The 25,197-nt window shown below is 41.9% G+C and overlaps 2 protein-coding genes across 2 annotated transcripts; one reads left to right on the top strand and one right to left on the bottom strand.

Annotated features, from left to right (window-relative positions):
* Positions 1-2,167: 2,167 nt before the first annotated feature.
* On the bottom strand, positions 2,168-12,872 carry LOC129858112 (zinc finger protein 892-like). The gene is made up of 2 exons (XM_055927074.1): positions 12,648-12,872; positions 2,168-9,973 (listed from the first exon to the last, which is right to left on the bottom strand). The coding sequence occupies exons 1-2, from the start codon at positions 12,748-12,750 to the stop codon at positions 8,022-8,024; spliced, it is 2,055 nt and encodes a 684-aa protein (XP_055783049.1). The 5' UTR covers positions 12,751-12,872; the 3' UTR covers positions 2,168-8,021.
* Positions 12,873-18,188: 5,316 nt separating this feature from the next.
* LOC129858111 (reticulon-4 receptor-like 2) lies at positions 18,189-23,712 on the top strand. The gene is made up of 4 exons (XM_055927073.1): positions 18,189-18,515; positions 20,183-20,409; positions 20,616-20,849; positions 20,949-23,712. The coding sequence occupies exons 1-4, from the start codon at positions 18,458-18,460 to the stop codon at positions 21,819-21,821; spliced, it is 1,392 nt and encodes a 463-aa protein (XP_055783048.1). The 5' UTR covers positions 18,189-18,457; the 3' UTR covers positions 21,822-23,712.
* The last annotated feature ends 1,485 nt before the right edge of the window (positions 23,713-25,197 follow it).

Below are 25,197 nucleotides of genomic sequence, written 5' to 3'. Positions count from 1 at the left end.
ACAATTGGGTACATTTTCCACCACTGTCCATTTGTCAATCAATATATGACACAGTGGCAACAGAAACTCACGCAAAACTCATCACTTCATCCACTCTCGTTCACTTACACACACACACATGCACACTATCCCCTACCCCAAGTAAAGTGGGTACTGGTAGTGAAATGCCAGTACACTTTCTGAGCATGGTCTCAGCATTTCATATCATTCTTTATGTCAATACTGTCAGGACCCGGTGTGAGAAACAGTCACTAATAGTCGGCAGAACCTAGAAGATAAGGCAGACACAGCAGTACTAGAGACGGTGGTTTAATAAAGGAAAAAATCTTCAGGCAAAAAATATAAATCCACAACGTCAAAAGTAATGCCAAGAGAAAAAATGAATATCCTCCAAGATACAATGAAAATCCACAACAGCAGGGAAAAAACAAACCTCAAAAGAATAATCAAAAATAAACAAGAACAAAAACCAGAGTACCTCAGGAAAACCCAACTAGAGAAATAAATGTTCACAGCATGGCTGGGGCTGGGTGCTAACATACAAACACAGAGCAAAGAACTGAGGAACACCAAGGGTTTAAATACCTACAAGGAAATGAGGCACAGGTGCAAATAATAACTAGAACAAGGGAAAAACAAAAGGTTCAAAAAGGCGCAATGGGGGCATCTAGTGACCAAAACAATCCTGTCCAAATCCTGACAAATCCAAGGTACTCCATTTAGTATATCAAATCAAATCAAATGTATTTATAAAGCCCTTCTTAAACCAGCTGATATCTCAAAGTGTTGTACAGAAACCCAGCCTAAAACCCCAAATGGCAAGCAATGCAGGTGTAGAAGCATGGTGGCTAGGAAAAACTCCCTAGAAAGGCAGGAACCTAGGAAGAAACCTAGAGAGGAACCAGGCTATGAGGGGTGGCCAGTCCTCTTCTGGCTGTGCCGGGTGGCAATTATAACAGAACATGGCCAAGATGTTCAAATGTTCATAGATGACCAGCAGGGTCAAATAATAATAATCACAGTGGTTGTCGAGGCTGCAACAGGTCAGCACCTCAGGAGTAAATGTCAGTTGGCTTTTCATAGCCGATCATTATGTTATGTTTCGTATGGTATGTATTAATGTGTTAATGTCCATTTTGTATGATATGTTACAAGTTGCAATTTGTTGTGGTTAACATTAGCTAGCTCTAGGGGTTAGGGCTATGGGCTAAGGTTAGGGTTGAGGTTAGGAGTTAGGTTAAAGGGTTAGGGGAAGGGTTAGCTAAAAGGGTTAAGTGTCACGCCCTGACCGTAGAGATCTTTTAATTCTCTATGTTTGGTTGGTCAGGGTGTGACTCGGGTGGGAAACTCTATGTTCTTTATTTCTATGTTTTGGCCGGGTATGGTTCTCAATCAGGGACAGCTGTCTATCGTTGTCTCTGATTGGGAATCATACTTAGGCAGCCTGTTTTGCCACCTTAGTTTTGTGGGATGTTGTTTTTTGTTAGCTCTGTGAAGCCTGCACAACGTGATGTTCGTTATTCTTTTGTTGTTTTTGTTTGTTTGTTTGTTTTGTTGTTTTTGTTTGTTTTTGTAATTAAAGATCATGAACACTTACCAGGCTGCACCTTGGTCCACTTCCTCTTCAGACGAACGTTACATTAAGGTTAAGGTTAGGGGAAGGGTTAGCTAACATGCTAAGTAGTTGCAAATTAGCAAGTAGTTAAAGTTGCTAATTAGCACAATCTTTGGGTTGCTAAATACTTACGTTATACTTGAGTAATGTAGGGTGGTTCATTTTTCCACAGAAATTAATGTTGCAATGGGACAGTTGTCTTGTTTTTATTGCATGTGGTTTATTGGGCAATTTGGTCGGGGTGTAAGGATGTTTGTTTGCATTTAATATGACTGCAGTCAAATGCAATGGCCAGTCATCAGTCAACACAGAAAAACACGATTTAGACTATGTGCTATTCAAGAGAGTCTTTGAGAACTCAGAGGAGAAAACTGACTAAATAGTAATAAGCTGCACAGGGTTGAAATACACTCACCGAACAATATATTAGGTGCACCCATGATATATTCAACCATGACTGATGGGCCGATACAGGGCCGATACAATGAGAAGACACAGTGGCAGAATATATTCAACAACACATTTGTTTCATTACAAAACCGGAGAGCATCATCTGTCTGGTGAAGTCCACAAAATTTATTGCATGTCACAAGCAGTTACATGACCTGCAGCATGGTCAAACAAGTTAATCTTTCCGACATTTTCTTACTACTAAACAACTATTGATTTAGAACCACGGAGTTACCGCAAGTCACAAAGAAAACAGGAACTGCCTCCACTATTCCAGCACCATTTCAACTTCAACATCATCTAATCACCTATGCTTAGTCTAATAGTGACAACTAAAAGATACCAAAAACGATTTAGTCCAATCAATGTAAGCTAAATATGATGTGGCTGTCCATTGTACAGATTTCTGTGTGTGTGTGTGTGTGTGTGTGTGCAAGTAGAAAAAACATGTTGACTCACCATGCTTGTAGAGAAACGTTAATGGAATTCTCCTCTTTCATGTTGTCTAAATAGTCTATGACTGGTATACAATCCACGCTTGTAGTTTTTGTTGTCATTGGCTACCTGGCTAAAATGCTTGCTAGGTGGCCAAACTTCCTTTCATGGTCAATGATGAGCCAGGCCAGCTAGTTAACATTAACATACAACATCTAGCTACATGTTGAATTTCCATCCTCTCAGGCCAGGGGCACAATGTATGAATTTATGGTTGGATTAGAATCGCTGTTATAATCATTGGCCAGTACGGAGAATTAGGTAAAACCACAAGTCCAAATCCCTCTCAATCCATGGCTAATTTAGGAAAGGGATGATTTCAGCTAGCTGGCCACTGGAGGACAACAACATAACGAGATGCAACACTTTTCTGTCAATGACATTTAGATTCTGATGTGAAGTCATTGGTCTAAAGCCAAATCCAAACTGGCTTCCCTTGACAGTTTTTTTTTTTGGTGCCCCAGGACCATTCACAGCTGACCTCACTAGCTTAGCTCAATGCTGATTAGCTATTATTATTATTATTATTTAAAAAATATCAAGGGAGGCCAAATGCTCACTGGCTTCCCTTGTATTGAATGCTATGGGCTGCAACAATGTCATACTATTTTTGACCAGACAGCATCAGAAAATATTTTTGCGAAGAGTATTATATTGTTGATTGATTGACTATGTATTTCCAAATCTCCCAATAGTGCTATTTGTAGGGTTAATTTAAAATTAATGTTGGGATTTTTCAACCATTCTTGTAACCAAAAACAAGCTATCTAGGGGGCAATACAGACCCGGTGCCAGCATAAAGTGACTAAGGGGCAGTTGAAATCGGCGAGGAGACAACATTTTGGGAAGGTTCTTGCATTGGAATTATATTGAATTCTGCATATACAGTGCATTCGGAAAGTATTCAGACCCCTTCCCTTTTTCCACATTGTGTTACATTACAGCCATATTCTAAAATACAATCCTCAATCTACACACATTACCCCATAATTCCAAAGCAAAAACATTTTTTGTTTAAATATTTTTGCAAATGTATAATTTTTTTTGTAACATAAATACTTAATTTACATAAGTCAAGGGGACTGAATACTTTCCATCCCTACTGCCTCTGATCTGGCGGACTCACTAAACACAAATTATTTGTTTGTAAATTATGTCCAAGTGTTGGAGTGTGCCCCTGACTATCACTAAAAAACAACAAGAAAATTGTGCCATCTGGTTTGCTTTATATAAGGAATGTGAAATGATTTATAGTTTTACTTTTCATACTTAAGTATGTTTTAGCAATTACATATTTAAAACCAAAAACTTTTAGACTTTTACTCAAGTACTATTTCACTGGGTGACTTTTCTATTTATGTATCTTTACTTTTACTCAAGTATGACAATTGGGTACTTTTCCCACCACTGCACACATGCAGCTAACAAAACTATATCTAAAACTGATTGCAGCATTACCGCAAAAACTGGAGGAGGTAAGTGGAAGTGGGAGAAGCTAAAAGGAACGTGTCTGTCGGCCCTGCATTAAAGACCAAAATTTGATTTAAAAAAAAAGATTAATAAAAAAAGTATACCAGTTCCATTTTAGGACCAGCAAATTGACAGCTGAGCCATACAGGTTGCAAAGTAATTGGGAGGATATTTCGATGTGCCGATTCCATTGCACAACTGATATACAAAACAACGCCGGATTCAAAACTTTGACATTTTCTATTTAAATGACTATACAAAATCCTTGCAACCAATAGAATGTTATCTATATGAGGGATACAACCATCCCAGCTCTGCAGATTTTGCTGCGAAGAGACAGAATCATTAGATCACTTGTTTTGGTACTGCCCATACGTAGCTTGTTTTTGGTCGCAGGTTAGCTGAATAGCTGAAAAATCACATTTACCTAACGCAAACTCTGCAAATAGCACTGCTGGGTGACTTGAAAAGCCAAAGTAATTTGATCAATAATATAACAATACTCTTAATCTACCATTTGTAGAAATTATGGGAATAGAAAAGTTCAGAACTTTTGTGAAACATCACAGCACAGTTAAAAAATATATGGAAGTAGAAGTCAAAACTGGACGGTTTTCACAGCTAGATGGGAGGAGTTGAGGGGAGCTGAAGTGGGACAAAAAAGAAAATATAATTTACGGTAATGTAAAAGGTACCTTGTCCTTAAAATGTATTTAGTATGTATAAACTGTATTGTTGTCCATTAGTTTACTCCATTTAGGGGAGAGATGTTAGGGTTATGGGAAAATAATAAAGGAAAATAAAATATATATTTAGCAAAAATATATGGGTGATTGGGCATGATACGGACAATTACATTGATAGAAGCCACAATCTATCTGCAAAATTACAGTTGGTCTACCAGTAAAAAAGACAAAAATAAACAGAATAGAGCTAAGCACAGTCAAAATCCTAGAGGGAAACCTTGTTCAAGAGGAAAACCTTGTTCAATCTGCTTTCCAACAGACAGTGGGAGCTGAATTCACCTTTCAGCAGGACAATAACCTAAAACACAAGGCCAAATATACACTGGATTTGCTTACCAATATGACATTGAATGTTCCTGAGTGGTGTAGTTAACAGTTTTGACTTAAATTGGCTTGAAAATCTATGGCGGCACTTGAAAATGGCTGTCTGGCAATGATAAACAACCAACTCGATAGAGCTTGAAGAATTTTTTAAAGAATGATGTACAAACATTTTACAATCCAGGTGTGCAAAGCTCTTAGAGACTTACCCAGAAAGACTCACAGCTGTAATCTCTGCCTATGAGGTGAATCTAACATGTATTGACTCAGGGGTGTGAGTACTTATGTAAATTAGCTATTTATGTATTTCATTTTCCATATATTTGCAAAAATGCCATTATGGGCTATTGTGTGTAGATGGGTGAGAAAAAAAATCGATTTAATACATTTTGTATTCAGGCTGTAACACAATAACACTTTGAATAAGGGGCATGAATACTTTCTGAAGGCACTGTAGCTGACGTTAGCTAGCCCAAGTGGTTTTTGCTTATCTAGCAGCTGACCAGTAGGCTAAGTATTGTCAGGAAGAGAGCAATGTTTTAAAGAGTTTGAGCTGCTCTTAAATCAACCTCTTGACAGAGTAGAAACGGTACACGTCTGCCACCTACTGGCATTAACAGAGAATGCAGCCTGTTTCCAAATTACGCTATTTATTTCCACAGGACCCTCTTATTAACAAAACCTGTCAACATGACAGATAGTATGGGAAGTATTAAGTGTATTAAGTGTCGAACCAACAAATAACATAACAGCGAGAACCTTTATAGGGTTTATGTATCGTAGAACAGGATGTGGTAATCACGGCTGATTTTTTTCCAGCAAACAGTATTGCACAGCACGATCAGCACCCCACTAGATAAACGGTGTCTGGTAAATACAGTATAACGGAGTAAAAGGACATGCCTTATACATGGAAGTCAACATATACAAGCCTTATTTGTATTGGGAATGTACTCTATTCATTGTTAAGGGATTATTTCACGCAATATTATGCATATTAGGCAGGTACAATGACTGTGTAATATCTACATGCAGACATTAGATTCAACTTTTTTTCATCTTGACATTATGAATGACTCAATTACCACTCTCCAATGTTTTACCTCCCAGAGTTACTGTTGAAAGAAAGAAAAGTATGAAGATGTTATTTCTTATGTCCAATTCATTTCAGCCTGCACATCTATCACTCCAGTGTTTAATAGATAAATTGTAATTACTTCGCCACTACGGCCTATTTATTGTCTTACCTCCCTAATCTTACCTCATTTGCACACACTGTATAGATTTTTTTCTATTGTGTTATTGACTGTACGTTTGTTTATTCCATGTGTAACTCTGTGTTGTTGTTTGTGTCGCACTGCTTTGCTTTATCTTGGCCAGGTCGCAGTTGTAAATTGGAACTTGTTCTCAACTGGCCTACCTGGTTAAATAAAGGTGAAATTAAAAAATAATAAATATCAGTAATGGCAAGGAGAAAATATCAGATACACTTAGTTTCAAACAATTCAGTTGGTTTATGCCTGAAGATGTATTTTTCAGTCCAAAAGAAGAAAAACCACCAAGCAATCAATTCGAAATTATGATAAGTATAAAAAACGATTGATTCAACATGGATAACAAATAAATGATAGTGTGTAAGCATAAAGCTTAATGGTTTAAAAATACCACAAAAATCTGGTTGAGTATCAGCCCAGTTACTTGTCAATGAAAATATGAATAAAGTCATGTTACTTTGTTGGAATCTATTCTCCAGTTTGATTGTTAATTTGTCAATGTATGACGCAAATAAACCACACTGACACCCCCCCCCCCCCCCCCCCCAATTGTAACCTAATAGATCTTACTGTACATTGTTGATAGTGTATGTCATGTTATTATGTGGACACCCCTTCAAATGAGTGGATTCGGCCATTTTAGCCACACCCGTTGCTGACAGGTGTATCAAATCGAGCACACAGCCATGTAATCTCCAGAGACAAACATTGGCAGTAGAATGGCCAGTACTGAAGAGCTCAGTGACTTTCATAGGATTCCACCTTTCCAACAAGTCAGTTTGTCAAATTTCCACCCTGCTAGAACTGCCACGGTCAACTGTAAGTGCTGTTATTGTGAAGTTGAAACGTCTGGAAGCAACAACGGCTCAGCCGCGAAGTGGTAGGCCACACAAACTCACAGAACGGGACCGCCGAGTGCTGAAGCGCCTAGCGTGTAAAAATTGTCTGTCAATAACTGCGCTTCCAACTTTGTGGCTACAGTTTGAGGAAGGCCCTTTCCTGCTTCAGCATGACAATACCCCCGTACACAAAGCGAGGTCAATACAGAAATAGTTTGTCGAGATCGGTATGGAAGAACTTGACTGGCCTAAACAAAGCCCTGACCTCAACTCCATCAAACAGCTTTGGGATGAATTGGAACGACGACTGTGAGCCAGGCCTAACCGCCCAACACCAGCGCCCGACCTCACTAACGCTCTTGTGGCTGAATGGAAGCAAGTCTCTGCAGCAACGCTCCAACATCTAGTGGAAAGCCTTCCCAGAAGAGTGGAGGCTGTTACAGCAGCAAAGGGGGGACCAACTCCATATTAATGCCAAGGATTTTGGAATGAGATATTTTGACGAGCAGTCGTCCACATACTTTTGCAAACCAATAAAGCATTACAGTAAATTCTGTGTACCATCAAAGTTGAAAGCATTACAGTAAATTGTGTGGACCATCAAAGTTTAGTTTAGATTCAAAGGAATGATCCATTTTCAGAATGGGCACCACTATAAAGCCAAAACAGTATTTTTATCATGGCATGACAGGAAAAAACATCCTGCAACATCACAAGAGAAACTACTATGCAACAGTCCAGCCTTGCCTGATCTTCAATATTTATATTATGTGTTACACACATTAAATCACAACACCTAAAAACTCAGTTATCATTGTTCATCCTCCTGTTCATTCATTTGCTCAAAAGACCCATGCTTTCTGCCTATGTGATCATCCAGGTACTTGCGACGGGTGAAGCAGCTGCCGCACGCCTTGCACTCGTGTGGCTTCTCTCCAGTGTGCGTGCGTCGGTGCGCGTTGAGAATACTGATCTGGGTGAAGCTCTTGGCACAGTCCTCACACTTGTATGGCCTCTCCCCAGTGTGTATTCTCATGTGGACTTTGAGGTAATTTGGGTTGACAAAGCTCTTCTTACACGCTGTGCACTTCGTCTTCTCTTGCTCTGCCAGATTTGGCCCCTCACTACCCGACACGTGTAGCTTCAGATGCATCCGCAGGGAATCCGGACGATTGAAGGCCATGGCGCAGTGTTCGCAGTTGAATGGTTTCTCTCCGGTGTGAATCATCTTGTGACGGTCCAAGTGAGACTTCTGGATGAAATGCTTCCCACACACGTTGCACAGGTGTGGCCTCTTTTCCTTGTCCGTGTGGGAGTACAGGTGGCGTTTGAGGTACGTGAAGTGGGTAAACTGTTGACCACAATCATTGCATATGAAGTCCTTTGTCCCCTTGTGGTGAACCTGCATATTGTGAATCTTCAGGGTGTTTTTGCTGCCGTAGTCTTTGCCACACTCTTCACAGTGGTAAGGCTTCTCCCCTGTGTGACGCTGAAGGTGCCTACTCAGAGCATCCCTGTTTGGCAGGACCTTTTCACAGAAACTGCAAATATGAAGTATTTTCACCATTTTCTTTTTCTCTATAGGTGGTCTAAATCTTACTCTTGGTGCCTTCAAACCCCTGGCACCTTGCTTTTTGCCTTTGTTTTTAACAGTGACATTTTCAGAGTCAGAGTTGGAATCTGACTTCACAGTCTTCGTGCTCTTGGGTCCTCTTTCTCTCTTTGCAGGTAACACCTCCTGTTCTGTCTCCTCCTCTGGATGGTCAGAACGGTGCCACTCCTCTTCACCTAAGCCTTTATGCTCCGTCTGGGAGTCCTGGTCACTCTCCTCACTGAGGTTCTTAGACTGAGTCTCAGCATCTTGGTCACTCTCTTCTTCATGTAAGTCCTTAGGCAGAGTCTTGGAAACATGTTTGCCTGATTCATCATCACTCTCTGCATCTCTGGCCTTCTTCGAAGGACTCTTGGATCTCTTCTTTCTAGATTTCATCGACCTCTGTTTTTTTCTGAGGGTAGTGTCTTCAGCTGCAGCATGTCCTTTCGTCTCAAAGTGGTCACTTTCATCTTCCCCCACGTCTTCAGAGGGAGTCCTCGTTCTTACCTTTTTAGACTTGCTAAGTTTTTTTCTAATGGGAGTCTCTTCAGCCTGTTCTACCAACTCATAATGTTCACTCTCAGCTTTGTCCTCGGCATGAGGCTTAGTTATTTTGGGGGGGTTGTACTGTTTCCACCTCTTAGAAACAGACGCCACTCCAGTCTCCCCCTCCACAACTACCTCCACCTCAGGCTCAGACACAGTATTACATGGTTCAGCCTCTGCTTCAAATACATTGAAGTCACTACATTGCCTGCTCCTTTTTCTGGGGGAAGCCACCACAGTTGATTTGTCTGACAAGTTGTCATTATCCTCCTCCTTACAGTGAGTATTAGTCTTTTCCTTTTTTGAGTTGCTTTGTGTGCTCTTCTCTGGCTGCTCGCCAGATTCTGTCCCAGAACAGTCATCATAATCCTTTGTGTGAGACTTGGTTCTTATCTTTTTGGAGCTGCTTATTGTGGTCCTCCTTTTTGGGGGGGAGGCCTCCTTGTCGCTCTCCTCCCCAGACCCAGACACAGGAGAAAACCCCCTCTCTTCTTCTGTCAGTTGTTTAGAATGCGTCCTGGGACTTTGCCACTTGGAGTTTCTCTGGGGAGTTCTCAGCTGCCTCTCAAACCTTTGAGTGGGTGTCACCCCTGTCTGTTGTTCTTCATGATAGGCAGCCGGTTCTGCGGGAAAAAGTGGAGCGGGGTTTTATAACTTTTTGAAAGAGCACTTATTTTTTTATACTTCCCATATAAGGCCCAATTAGTTTTTTTTTCACCTTTATTTAACTAGGCAAGACAGTTAAGAACAAATTCTTATTTACAATGACAGCCTACCCCAGCCAAACCCGGATGATGCAGGGCCAATTTTGCACCGCCCTATAGGACTCCCAATCAAGGCCAGTTGTGATGCAGCCTGGATACGAACCAGGTACTGGAGTGACGCCTCTTGCACTGAGATGCAGTGTCTTAGACCGCTGTGCCACTTGGGAGCCCAAAGTTGTTTAAACATTATCATTTTAAGATTTTTTCTGGAACATCTCAATCAATAGAGGTTTTATTATGCATTTGTTGTTTTACATTCTTATTGAAGATATTATTTAATATGAGTATAACCTCCATGGCGGAGAGACAGCATTGTGTGTAGAGTAGAATAAAATAGCAAAATGTAGTTTCTACAGACTAAATATGTTTTATTATTTCTAAAAGTTTATTAGGCTTTCCAAGGACAATTGTCTGGAAACAGTCCGTAACAAGAATCCCTAATGAAGTGATGTATTAATTTAAGCTTTAGACCCACTAGGGTTGATCAGCGGCGTGTTCATTGCGCAAAGACAAAAAAAATCTTAAACGGAAGCAGACGAAACGGGGATGGACCTATCTGAATTTGTCCAACATTGTAAAAATGTTTCTCAACAGAATTGGCGTAATGAATACGCCCCAGCTGTGTGTGCTGGGAATCAAAATGATTATTTCTGAGAAGCCTCCTGCTGCAGATTATGCCCAATTGCGCCGCGTGGTCTACAAACCTCAAAGCGCATGTGTCTCAGATGGTATTTTTCCATCTGAAATGGTATGTGTGCTAGCAACCTGTTGACATTTGTTGGTTTCTTGTATCGCGTGAGTTGCTTTGTTTCAGGGCGTCTGTGTGCTACGAACATACCAGTCGGGGCACTAGCTCTGGTCCAGGACGTTATGTTAACCACTGTTGCTTGTGCACCTAGCTAGTACACACTAGCTAGTACACGCTACCTACCTAGCAGACACTCTAGCTAGTATAAACTACCATTCACTCTAGCTAGTACAAACTAGCACCATTCGACATCCTGTCTCATCCCATATGTCTCACAGCATCTGTGGCGTGAGAAGGTATCTGCTGGAACCAGACCCTATAGAGCTCCCCAGCTTGTAGTCCTAAAAAACAGAAATGAGTTACCTTTGGTTCGTTCAGCCATTCCTATGGGGGGAAAAAAATGTGGTTTTGGGATAAATGCCAAAAATAAGGTCTGAAGTTAACACAGGCTTGGAGATCTTAGATGCTTTGTTCTATGAGATAATATTAGTCAGTTAACATTACCTTCATGAATTATGAAGCCTTTGTGAGCTTTTTATTACATAAATGCGTCAAAATGAATTTAAAGTGACATTAGCTGATGAACATGATCTCATTTAACAAGACATATACGATCTCCTAAGCCTGTGTTTACCGCAGACCATATTTTTGAATTTTTTATTTAAAAGATGGGCTGCGTTCCATGTAGGCTTACACTTGCGTAACGTTTTGATAACCGCATAAATATTTCTAGGACAAGGTGACTTATCAATATAGTTGCCGTTATTTACCCCCCCCCCCCCCCCAAAAAAGGAAATGCTAATTAGCAGCTAATGTGGCTATCATAAAGAACAACAAATGCCTTGATGATCTGGACGAGACTACCGAATCGAGGCAAAGTTAAGAATCTCGGATGTTAGCTAAATGTAGTAAATAATCAATTTGCTACTTTTCTTTAAATTGAAAATTCTGTAACTTTTGTGCAAGTTTTAAATTGACACAATACCTGTTAGCAAAGGTGTAAGTTAGAGATGATGTGGAGGAGCTTGCAGGGATTTGTAGTCTTTGATGTTAAATCGCATTTTCGAATCAGCGTAAATAGAGCCAAATACAGTGATAAAGGTAACCTAGTCGAGAGAGATTTACATGGTTATCAAATCGTCACGCTAGGGTAAGCCTACACGAAACACAGCCCTTATTTTAGGTGTTTCTAATATCCCCTATGTGGAAAATGATTGGAACCATTTTCGTGTTTGACCGCTAGGTTTTATGAGTATTATGGCACATCCACTGTGGGGCTCTATTGTTATCTCTCATATGTAGCCTTTGCTGCTTCAGTGCTGTTCTGTCCCACTGGGTTGTCACTAGTTACTACAGCCACAAAGTCATATACCCCAACTATTTCTACTATTTGTATTCTTAAAAATGTGATTTTGAACCTAACTTTAACCACACTGACAACCATATGCCTAATTTTATCCTTAAATTAAGACCAAAAAGCTACTTCGTCAATTAAACGTTTAAACGTCAATTAAACGTATATTCCAAATTGGTTCAACGTCATTTCAATAAACAACGTTGATTCAACCAGTGTGTGCCCAGTGGGATCAGGCATTGCTAATTAGGTCGCGATGCTTGACCCCTAGACGATGTACGTTTAAAACTCTACTTGCAGAACTTGTGAATGACTATGCTAGCTATAGATGCTAGCTAACGCTACCGCCTTGGCTGAAACATAAAGCAGCAAATAGCTAGCTGGTGACGTTAACATTTTGCTATGTGTTGAAACATTAGCATGCCACCTACTTCTTTTCGACATCCATGTTCCAGATTTTTCTGAAAGAGCGTTTCCAATATCGTTAAGGTATAATTTCATAAACGTCCACTCTACCTGCTCACTATCGCCCATTGTTGTCAACTAGCTAGCAGGCTAGCTACAAGAAAAAATGAAAGCAGGAAAGTACAGTACATAATACCGCGACGTCAATGAATAGCGACTGAGGACCGCTTGGGGTTTCCACTAGCTACCACAGCTACAAAGTCAGAATTGGCTGTATTGTACAAATTCACGAAAACAAAAATGATATTTTTGGTCTTAATTTAAAGTTAGGGTTAGGCATACGGTTAGCAGTGTGGTTAAGGTTAGGTTTAAAATAAATGTTTAAGAAGATAAACTGTGGAAATGGGCGGGGTTTGTGACTTTGTGGGTGGGGTAACAAGAGACGACCCTCCACTTGTGAGCAGTTTACCACCGCCTTGTGTTGAGGTAGGACGTGAACGGTCTCCAGCCTAGCAGTGGTGGGAAAAGTACTCAGTTGACATCTTTGAGTAAAAGTAAAGATAGCTTAATAGAAAATGACTCAGTAAAAGTCACCCAGGAAAATACTACTTCAGTAAAAGTATTTGCTTTAAAATATACTAAAGTATCGAAAGGAAATGGAATTGCTCAAATGTACTTAAGTATCAAAAGTAAAAGTACAAATAATTTCAACGGCATCATTTTCTCGTTTTTTTTATTGACGAATAGCAGGGGCACACTCTAACACTCATACAAAATGTATAAACAAAGCATTTGTGTTTAGTGACTCCACCAGATCAAAAGCAGTAGGGATGACCAGGGATGTTCGCTTGATAATTGAGTGAATTGGACCGTTTTCCTGTCAAAATGTAACGAGTACTTTTGGGTGTCAGGGAAAATGTAGAGTAAAAAGCACAATTATTTTCTTTAGGAATGTATTGAAGTAAAATTACAATTTGGCAAAAATATAGTAAAGTACAGAAACCCCCCAAAACTACTTAAGTAATACTTTAAAGTATTTTTACTTAAGTACTTTACACCACTGCCGCCTAGTTAGGTTGAAGTAAATAACTTGAAGATAAACTTTAATTTACTTAATTTTAGTTTTGAAACTGTTGAAATAACACATATTTTCAAGTCTCTCTGTTATTTTGAGTCACACTCAGACAGCTCCTGCCCAGCTGTTTGTTCAGTCTAGTTCGGTGACTGTCGTCTATCTGCGTCATCAATGATCCCCATCCCACGTCACAATGTAAAAATAAAGGAATGAACAAATAAGAAACAGCAATAGAGAAATGTAGGGAGGAGAATGAGATATAAATAATTGAGTCAGTGCTAATGAGCCTGACGTGATGTTTTTGTGTCTTTTTTAAATCAAGTCTCGAAGGCAGAAAGAGAAGGAGAGGGAAAGTGTTTTCATGACACACACATACATACACATAGACTCTGGCAGAGATTTATACAGCTCCCTCTGATTTATCACAGTTATGTAATTGTAAGTGGGATTCTCCTTTGTTTTCTTTCACACTATCAGTCAACACTCTTACTAGAATACCGGCTGAACGTCATTCAATACATCCACTAATGCACTCTCATGTTTTCTGTATTCTAAAAGGACAGGAAACCAAAAAGAGAAGCAGTCATTCCTCCCTTTCATATCCCACCCTAGTAGTCCTATTTCTCTTCAACCACTCCATGTCTGTTTTAATCCTCGTCCCCTTGGTTTTCTTTCTTTCTCCCTTCTATTATCTCTCTGGTCTGCCCATCTCTCTTCATTTCATGTGTGTATAGTATGTTTGCATCTATAGTAGAAACGTGTCTGTGTGGGATTGGCTCTGTACTGTATGTGTCCATGCCTGATTTTGTGTAGGTGGTGGCTATGGGGGTCGGTGCATGTGTGTAGGGGTGCGTAGGTGTTTTCGAGGAGGGATGAGTCGGCATGTGACAGGAGGACAAATCTTTTCAATATGTTGTGTTTACACCAGATCACATGTTAGTGTAGAGAGAGGGATTTGAAAGAGAGGAGGGAGAGCAGAGAAAGAAAGAAAGTTGTAGTGAAGGCTTGTGATCTCTGACTACTTCAATAGATCATCGACAGAATACTAACACACACACACACACACACACACACATACTGCCTCATGACCAATGTATGGGTGCGTGATGAAGGGAGGGGGGCACACAGAGCCACCCTCAGTCAGCTGTGCAATTGGCTTCTCACTCCCCCTATCCCTCCCCTCTCCAACCCCTCCACCCCTTACCAACTCTCCATGGCCACCCATGGTGACCACTGGTGCCAGCTCACAGAGCTGACTACCACCCCCAAAGCTTAGAGGCTCAAGGAACATTGTGCACTAACACACACATAGCAGATTGCTAGCTGGTTAAATGATCACCAGATATTTTAAGTTGTGACCAAGGTTTTGGTAGAGTGATTGTTATGCAAAAGATCCTAGGTACACACACACACACACACACACACACACACACACACACACACACACACACACACACACACACACACACACACACACACACACACACACACACACAAAGATGTCCTCTGCGAATGAATGATGTCATATGCTATTACACAGCTTGTGGAGCTGACCTTCTCCTGAGTAGCAATTGTTATTGTTCTGTGCCGTTACCTCTGTGTTGCCATCAGGAACAGACTGTGTGCATCATGCTGCTGGAAATGGAACAGCGTTGACCCAAGTCATGGCAGGAGAGGACTCAGTTCTGACTCAACCCACCCCCAAAACATGTCTTAACGATGCACACACATGCTGCATAAAATCCCTACCAAACCACCCCCCTCCTCCACCCACTGAAATGTACCTTAGAACGCACACAGACTGTGCACGCATGCACAAACAGACACACACAAACATACACACATTGAGTAGTGTTCTGTCCATTCACCAAGGAGATCCAGACTCAGGTTATGCCTTACTTTTGGACACTTTCTTCTTTGGTTGTAATTTCACAAATCAATAACCTAATCCAAAACTAATATCAAGCAAATACCTGACTGATTCATCTGATTCTACACTAAAAAAAAGGCTGGGTTAATTAAAAACAACCCAATTTGAGTTCATTGGTAACACAGGCTGGGTAAATATTGCCTGTTGGGTTGCGTGAATAATCCAAACGGGTGGGTTGATGAGATTCCCCAAATGTGGGGTAATTTAACAATCAGTTGGTTATTTTTTACTTTTATGCTGGGTTGACCTAGCAGCTGGGTAATTTTATTATTTGTAGGAGGTGTGGCTTATTAGGGGTGTGGCTTTCTAATATATCTTATTGGCCACCCGTGAGGGTAAATGTCATTCCTGTTGATCATGTTGAGTTTATATGGTGCAAATTATTTTTATTCCCTGCATTTTTTTGCACTTGTCACATATTGCTAGAATATTATGATTTTTTTATTACATACTATAATAAAGTGGTATCTATCCCAACAATGGAATTAGCATAGGCTTTTAGGGAGGCTACAAAAAAACAACCCAACTAAGTGCCTGCAACCCAGCAGTTGGGTCAACCAAACAACCCCCCAAAAATTTGAGTGTAGTCAGACAGAATGTCCTGCTAACGGTACAAAAATAAACCAGTCAGTCTTGCGTGTAACGACACGTGAATGGATGTTTTGACAACATTTTCTTCAGAACATCCGCACACTGAAAGGTCTAGCAACTTCATTCTTTTGAAGTATGAATCTATCTAGCCCAGGGATAGGTAACTGGTGCCCGCTGCCCCCCTTTTATAGGCCCAAGGATTAAACAAAATAAATGCAGATCCAGTCAAAAGTTTGGACACAGCTACTCCTTCAAGGGTTTTTCTTTATTTGTACTATTTTCTGCATTGATGAATAATAGTGAAGACATCAAAACTACCCAAAAATGGTTAAACAAATCAACATAGATTTTATATTTGAGATTCTTCAACGTAGCCACCCTTTGCTTTGATGACAGCTTTTCACACTTTTTTGGTTACTACATGATTCCATATGTGTTATTTAATAGTTTTGATGTCTTCATTATTGTTGTACAATGTACAAAATAGTACAAATAAAGAAAAACCCTTGAATGAGTAGGTGTGTCCAAACTTATAAATGGTACTCTATATATTTGTTTACAAAGTCAGTGGGGTCTCAATTGTTGAGAGTTAGAATAACAGAATACACAAGATGCAATTTGGAAATGTGGTTGAGCATCAGCAGTTAATTGTTATGTCAGTCATTGATTGTCACTCAATTAGCCTATGTCAGCTAACATTTTTAAGATTGGTAAGTTAGTCTAGCCAGCTATCAAACATTCTCTCCGTCCTATAGAAAAATGTCTACAATTGCAGAAAACTTGCTTTAAAACAGCAATATTTTCTTTTTGCCCCATGGCAAAATGTGTAGGCCTACAGTCGCAGGAAATTAACTCTGAAACAGACATTTTGTCTCCCCCCTGTCAATAAAATGATTTGCTCGCAAGGTGGGAGCCAAAGGCAAGGGCCAGCTCTGACTGCGTGCGTGTGTATGAATGTGAGTACGCACACCCGCGAGCCACTGCAGCCGCTCATGATGAGTTCAGATTTGTTGTGGCCCCTACTCCCATCAAAGTTGCCCATCCCTGATCTAGCCTTTTACACAGTAACACACTTATTAATAAGATCGATGAAAATGTGTGGTCAAATCCCAAGGAAAAACGGCCTGTGGGCTGCGGTGCCTTAAGGGCGCATCAGTGTAGAATACTTGAAACGGTATAGACTATTGTGTAAAAGGTTATTCATGTTTGATGTAGGCCTATAACACACGCATGATTAAGACATACTATTATTGGCTGTAGAGCGACTATCTATACTGTACATTTGAGATTATGATTTTAGGTCTAACTGCCTCATTCATGCATAGTAATTGACGTTCATGATGCCCTCTCTCATCTCACAGGTAGGCTCTCTTTAAGTAAAGACAAAATACTTTAAGATATTCTCAATCGCATGCCATCGAACTGGCAATCGGCATTTGAAACAATAACAAAGCGAAATCCCCGCCACTGTTTCTGTAAAAAAAAGCTGAGTTATGGAGAAATGTAACCACTCTCAAATGCAAAGACTGGGCTATGGATGCAAGGACTGATCACCCATGAACATGCTATCAAAATGGTCGTTTTAGCCATGTTTCCAGGCTATACCGTGTTTGTTTATATTTGCTTTATTTACAAACGTTGGAGAGAAAAAAACTATCTTATATTTTGGGTTCTGATGGTGTACAACAGTTGAACTAAGCTCATGAAACATTTATTTAAAATGTATATTATTCAAGAATCAATGGGTACATATCATAAATGTATAAGTCCAAAAATGGATGTAGCGACTACAGATTGATGCTTTAAATGAGCAAAAGTTATTTGTTTTTAAGCCAAATGCTCTTTTCCCACCTGCTTATCCTCCTCCAACCCCCCTCTGTGATCCAAACTCACACCGCGCCGAGATCCCTCAACGCACGCACGCACGCACGCATACACATACACACGCACTCCACTGTGAGCGTCCTCTCCTTTCCAGTCGCTTCCTCTGAGCAACCCTCTCATCCATCCCATCCCCTCCCATTCGCCCGCGCGAATCTGACCCATACAGGGTGACGTATGAGAGATTCCGCCGCAGCCCACAGCAGTGGGCGCGAGCTCATCAAGTATAAACCCAATCCCGGGAATTCTGCTCGTCACTCACTCAGTCGCACCGACTCCGTTACCAGAGCCGAACTTCAGCGGAGATAGCAGGCACTTTCTCAGCGCTCAGGCTAACTCGCTGTCGGCTTTGGTTCGAGATGGAAACTCTCTCGACTGCACGGAGATCTTGGAGCTCCAACATCCACAACTTCAAAAGTGAGTTGACTTCAATTCATAGGATTTAGGCTTGGCTACATTATTCGTTTTTTTGTTTTAGTCTTGATGTTGTTGGTGGTAATGGGGATGAGGATGGTGATGTCCTAAAATATGATTTACAGTGAATCACTGTTTAATGTATTTTTTGTATTTATTAGGATCCCCGTAGCTTTGCTGAGGCAGCAGCTACTCTTCTGGGGTCCACACAAAACATGAAACATGAGAATACAGAACAGCAATAGACAAGAACGTCTCAAGTACTGAGCTACTCAGTTGATTTCGTTCAGTTAGGTGCGTAAATAGCTAGCCTACCTGTATGCCCGTGCTTGCATGCATACACATCTAGGCTACTGTATTCACGTTTTCAAAGACGTTGTTGGCTTCCTGAGGTACACATCTGTCTCTTGCAAACAAGATGACACTTAAAACCTATATCCTTTTCAGTCACCATCCACCTCAACATTATAAAGCAAAAACACATTTGGAAATTGTTCATGTTGAGCACACCTACTAAACAAACAACAAACAAACAACACATTTGGAAATTGTTCATGCTGCGCACACCTACTAAACAAGTCCTCTCCACGTCCCGTGCGCGCGCATTTAACGAGCCATGTCGTTACCGGGTTCGGGTAATGAAGGTGAGGTCGTTGGAACATTTGCCTGGTAAGCTGAATGGTCACGCGATACTTTTTTCAAGCGATGTTTTCTTTGTGCCGGGTTATCCGAGTTTGCCAAACCGCCTCTGAATAATCCATGTGCAGAGAGAAACCGAGCCGGGTCCGGTTACCTTGTTTTACGCTTGTCCATACTCTGTAACCTCTTCGTGAGCCAACCTTTTTGTGAAGTTGGCTCGTGAATTTAGGCTACGAGGGTAAATCTTGTTTAGCCCTTGTGTGGCTCGTGTGATAGAACTTGATAGCACTTCGAACCAGAGGTGAAGAAGATTGGTTTTACGCTCATTCAGCTATTTAGTCTGAGATAAATGTTGAATGAAGTTACCAGAATTATAAACCTGTACTCCCACTGGGCAAAAACTGGTTTAATCAACGTTGTTTCCTCGTAATTTCAACCAACAAAAATATATGTGATGACGTTGAATCAACGTGGAAAACTGGTTGGATTTGAAAAAAGTCATCAATGTAAGGGAATTTCTTATTTTTTTCATCCAACTCTTATCCTAAATCCAATGAGATGGTGATTGGTTGATTTCATTTTGAATTCACATCAGTTCAACAAGTCAACCAAATGTGAATCAAAACTAGAAGTTAAACTGGTCTATGCCCAATAGGCTGACTAGCCTATGTAACATGATCAGGTAGAGATGAATAGGCGGGTGATTTGTATAATGTAATTTATTATGAATGAGTGCGACTGGCCTATTAGTCAGACTTGAGATCATGGCATCAATCTTGGCTTTTGCGTCATATCCGAGATTGAGATCACCAATCTTGGCTTTTGCGTCATATCCGTGTCCATCAACAACTTTCTGCACCACTCGACTGGACAGCTCCAAGTGCTGAAAACAGCTCTGCATCCCTTGCCCTCTTTCTCTTTTTCACTCCCTCTTTTTCTGGTTGTCTTTACTGTACAATTCATCTGCTAGTTATTATAATGTTCCATTATATTAATCTGTCTCTTTCTCTGTGTGTGTGTCTATGTTTCAGGTGGGCTCACCCTATGGCTGGTGCTGTGGTTGGTGGCGGTGAAGCCGAGTGGGGCGGGGACGTGTCCAAGGCTGTGTGTGTGTTACCCGTCGCCCATGACGGTAAGCTGCCAGTCTCAGAACTTCACCACCGTGCCCTCCGGAGTGCCCTACGACTCCCAGCGCGTCTTTCTGCAGAACAACCGCATCACCGAGCTCAGAGCAGATTCTTTTGGCTTCGAGACACAGGTTAGAATGTGTGTGTTTTTGTGTAGGTTATTCTTTAATGAACTGTAATTGTTTTTGTGGATTGATATTGCATAGTTTTGCATTTAAATATAATATTGTCTTTAGTATTTGAGCTCTGTGTGTTCGTATCGGAGCTGTGTCCTTTCTCAGATGTGTAACGATCCCTTTCTATATACCTCTTCCTTTTTCAACCCCTCCCCCTATAGGTTCTCTGGCTCTACTCCAATAACATCACATTGATTGAGGCTGGAGCCTTCAGCAACCTGAGGGTTCTAGAAGAGCTGGACCTTGGTGACAACCCATCGCTACGGCAACTGGAGGGTGGAGCGTTCCGGGGACTGGAGAAGCTGCAGAGCCTGCACATGCATCGCTGTAAGCTGGCTGCTCTCCCCCACGACCTCTTCCTCAAGCTCTACAGCCTGCAGTTCCTCTACCTGCAGGTATGGATACACATACAACTCACACGCACACACACCTGCACACACACACACACACACACACACACACACACACACTGACAATGTCCTTCCTACTTACAGGAGAACCAGCTGCACTTCATCCAGGACGACCTCTTCTCCGACCTGGTCAACCTGAACCACCTCTTCCTGCACGGCAACCGCATCCGCACGCTGTCCGAGAACGCGTTCCGCGGCCTGGTTAACCTTGACCGCCTCCTGCTCCACGACAACCGAATCCGGCAAGTGAACCGCCGTGCTTTCCGCGACCTGGGCCGTCTGACCATCCTCTACCTGTTCAACAACTCCCTGGCAGAGCTTCCGGGCCAGGCCATGAAAGATGCTGTGGCAGTCCAGTTCCTCCGCCTCAATGGGAACCCCTGGTCCTGCGGCTGTGAGGCCCGCCCCCTGTGGGAGTGGTTCCGTACAGCTCGCATCTCCTCCTCCGAGCTGATGTGCACTTCCCCCTCCCCCCGCCGCGGACAGGACCTGCGCTTCCTCCGAGAGATGGACTTTGCCCTTTGCCCCCTCCCCGACCCTGGGTCACTGGCCGGCACCACCACGACCACCTTCAGCACCAAGACAAGATGGTGGTTCTCCAAGCACAAGCCTGTGGCTTCGTCCAAAGGAATCTTCCAGAAGAGCTCTGAAACGGTCAAGGCGCACCCCTTCTCCTCGGGCAAGCCCAACCAGCCCTCCAACCCTTCCTCCACCTCCTTCTTCTCTAAGTACGAGCTTGCGGAGGAGGAGGTGAACCTGCCCAAGGTGGACCAGGAGGAGTACTGGGCCAACTACGGAAACGAAGATGCCTCCGTGCGCTGCTTCGAGCTTGAGTGTCCGCCCGGCTACGACACCCCGGTCCTCCTGCCCTCCTCCTCCTTCTCCCCCACTCAGTCTTTCATCCCTCTCCTCTCCCTTTCTGTGCTAACTCTCTGCCTCCACCTTCTCTTTGGCTGAACAGCCCCGTCAGCTTCTCTTTTTCTCCAACTCCTTTCTCTTTCTCCTCTGCACACCTGGATCTTGATTCCTTTCAGTTTCCCCCCTGGCCCCCAGGGGGCAGTACACTGATGCAGGAGCAGGCAGGCAGTAGGGAGCTGCTCTCAGGAGTACAGGTGAGATGCAGTGTAGGACACCATTTGATTGGAGGCCGCTGCTGCTGCTGATAGGGCTGAGCTCATTTTTCACTGAGATGACATCACAGCAGCAGGTTCTGTCACCATGACAGCACGATAGTGTGGCCAGCTTACGTAAGTTCCAATCACTACTGCTACTACCGCACTAACACACCAAGACATCCATACATTTAGTACCACAACATAGCACTGCATTCAATTCATACCACTCAGTAAGCTGGTGGCATTTTCAGGAATTTTATCACCATAACTACTAGTTTATATTCGCAGCAAACAACGCAGGCGTTGTGACGCTGGCTATTTTGTATGGCTTCAAACGCTCACCATTGTCAACCACTGTGTGCTAGTCTTGCTAAGAAAATATTTTCAAAAGCAACACTTTCCTTTTGCTTCATCTTTGTCACTGACCTTTCAACCTTCACCTCTCCACCTGAGAGACCAGAGACACCAGAGTGCTGCTCCTACAGGGCTACCGCAGCAGGAGACAGAGAACACAGAGGGCATCTCAGAGGGAAGAGTAGGAAGACAAGAATACCTATGGAAAAATACTGTTGTGAGACATCTGTCACTGAAATGGTAAAGGAGAGGTGGATAGATGTGAAGTAAAGGATGTGATCGTGTATGCAACAGGGATAGGACAGAAACTAAAATACAAGAGTTAAGGATGCTGGCAAGCAAGAGACAGGATAAAAGAGAGAGAGTGTGAGAGTGATAGGATTAAGAGTTGTTACGACATATAGCAGACACCAGGCCAGGTCAGAGTGCCAGTAAGGGAGTGAAAGCGAGGGTGTCTCTCCATCTCCCAACATTTGACATGTAATCTATTTTTCCTGTCAACACCATCAATAGAAACCACACTGTAAATATCTCACACTAACTCTGTAGGTAGTGATACACTTGTGACACTAGATGGCTACATACATATACTGCTGTGTGGTTTATTGTATGAAGCCCATGCTTCAACATTCTTCAGGTTTTTCTTTCTCTTTTTCCATTGGTGATTGTTGCCATGAGTAACACCATCATGTTTATTAGTGTACTGTATGTAAAGATTGAGGAGATTTGAAAAGATATATGGAAATCTTTCCCTTCAATAGTCCGTCTCTACCTCTTGTTTCTAAGTCTGTTGTTCCCCTCATGACCACAGTGTGTGTCTCTCTCTGTGTTCATGTGAGATGCACACAGAAGGACAGTATACTGGGAAGAACCTACAGCCCATTATGGTGACTGAAGCCCGGGTCCAGCTGTGTTGATCCAGTCCAAAAGAGTGACAGTGTCCTGCTGCGAGTCAGCACCAGATAAGGAGTGCCCCAGTCATCCCTTTAATGTGTGTATGTTTGTCAGTAGCCTCTCGTGCTAAAAGTCGTTTAACAATCCCTCTCGTTAGCAAGCTGTCCTATTTAAATAAGTCTAAGAGGATTCCACTGGGAGCAGAAGACACAGTTGTTTGATTCCAGATCTAACGCACACACACACACACACACACTCCCGACAACAGGTGTATTGCTGAATGTACATCTCTGTCAAATCAAATGCAAACCCAACCAGGTAATGATGAGTGTTGGGGCATTTCTATTTGTCACTCCCCATGTGCCACTCCCTCCTCCCCTGACCGTGTGGTTGAATGGAATATGAAGGAAACTCTGATAATGTTGCACATTTTCTTTTCAATGGAAGCTGTGAATAAACATTTTCTTGGTTTTACTAAAACGGAACTGTGTGGGAGTCTCTCTTTCTCTGGCTTTCCTCCAAAAGGCAATCGCTAAGGAGAAAACAGTACAACACCACTGTATTATAAAACACCTGAAACACACACTTACAGCCTTTGCTACATTACAGGTCCCTATCAAGGTGTAGTGTCTAGAGCAGGGATTGGCAAATTACCAACTTTCTATAGAAAGTCAGTCGGGGTCTTTACTGTTGAGGGTTATAATAGTAGAATACACAAGGTGCTATTTGGAAATGTGGATGTGCATGAGCAGTTTATTGTCAGTCACTGACTCACTCAATTAACCCATGTCAGCTAACATTGTTAAGATTGGTACATTAGTCTAGTCAGCTATCTAAACTTGTCGTAATCATGGTGAAATTACTTGGGGGGTGGCACTCCCACTCAGATATCATATAGTCACTCCCACTCAGATATCATATTCAAAACTGCAAGATTTCTCTCCAATCCATAGCAAAATTAGTAGAATTGCAGGAAATTAACCATAAAGCTGTACATTTTTCTTACCATGGAAAAATGAGTAGAATTGCATGAATTTAGTTATAAAATGGCAAATCTCTACACCCCATGGCAAAATGTGTAGAATTGCAGGAAATGTGGGTATGCAGACTAGCCACTGCAGCCCCTCATGGTGAGTTCAGATTTTGTGTGGCCCCCACCCCTATCAAAGTTGCCCATCCCTGATCTAGAGGGATATCATCGAAAGTGGTCAAATAGGGAACAAAGAAGAAGAAATAAAAATAGATGGGGATAATGTGAAATGATTATAGAAGGATGAAGAGACATTTTAAATAGACACTGACAGTTCTCTTTGGTCTTTGGATATTGTAACATACATTTCCAAAACGTCTCACAGAGGTTTGACGTATTTGGTTGCTCACTCCGTGACAGATGGTTTTAGCTGAGACTGAGCAGGTCAAAAGTCTTAATTATGGCCTCATTTAAAGTCTTCATTATGGCCTCATTTAAAGTCTTAATCTGCTGCTTTTAAACCCCTCAAGCTCTTTTTATTGAGTTTGGAGTGTGTGTGTGTGTGTGTGTGTGTGTGTGTGTGTGTGTGTGTGTGTGTGTGTGTGTGTGTGTGTGTGTGTGTGTGTGTGTGTGTGTGTGTGTGTGTGTGTGTGTGTGTGAGAGAGATTTGAACTGCATTCTCACGTCTTGATCACCTCCTTCTTTGCTCTGTTACCAGCTAAATTATGATACATTGGAAAATGTGGTTGGCTTGGGGCAGGGAGGGTCGTGAGTAAGGGGACATGGGATAGGGTGAAAGAGTGACATTTAGCACCAGAATTAATCCTCCCCTTCAACAGATTGACACTTGAATTATGCAGATACAGATGGACAAACAAACACGCATGTACACGCATGTATACACGCACACAGAACTTTTTGTCTAGCACGAGGGGTTCAAATCATTTAGATGTTAGTTTCCTAGCTATCTCACTCTCTTTTTCCATCCAAGTCTCCCTCT

The sequence above is a fragment of the Salvelinus fontinalis genome, chromosome 6, assembly GCF_029448725.1.
Source record: "Salvelinus fontinalis isolate EN_2023a chromosome 6, ASM2944872v1, whole genome shotgun sequence".
NCBI classification, from domain to species: domain Eukaryota; kingdom Metazoa; phylum Chordata; class Actinopteri; order Salmoniformes; family Salmonidae; genus Salvelinus; species Salvelinus fontinalis.
This window is presented reverse-complemented; position numbering and strand designations above follow the sequence as displayed.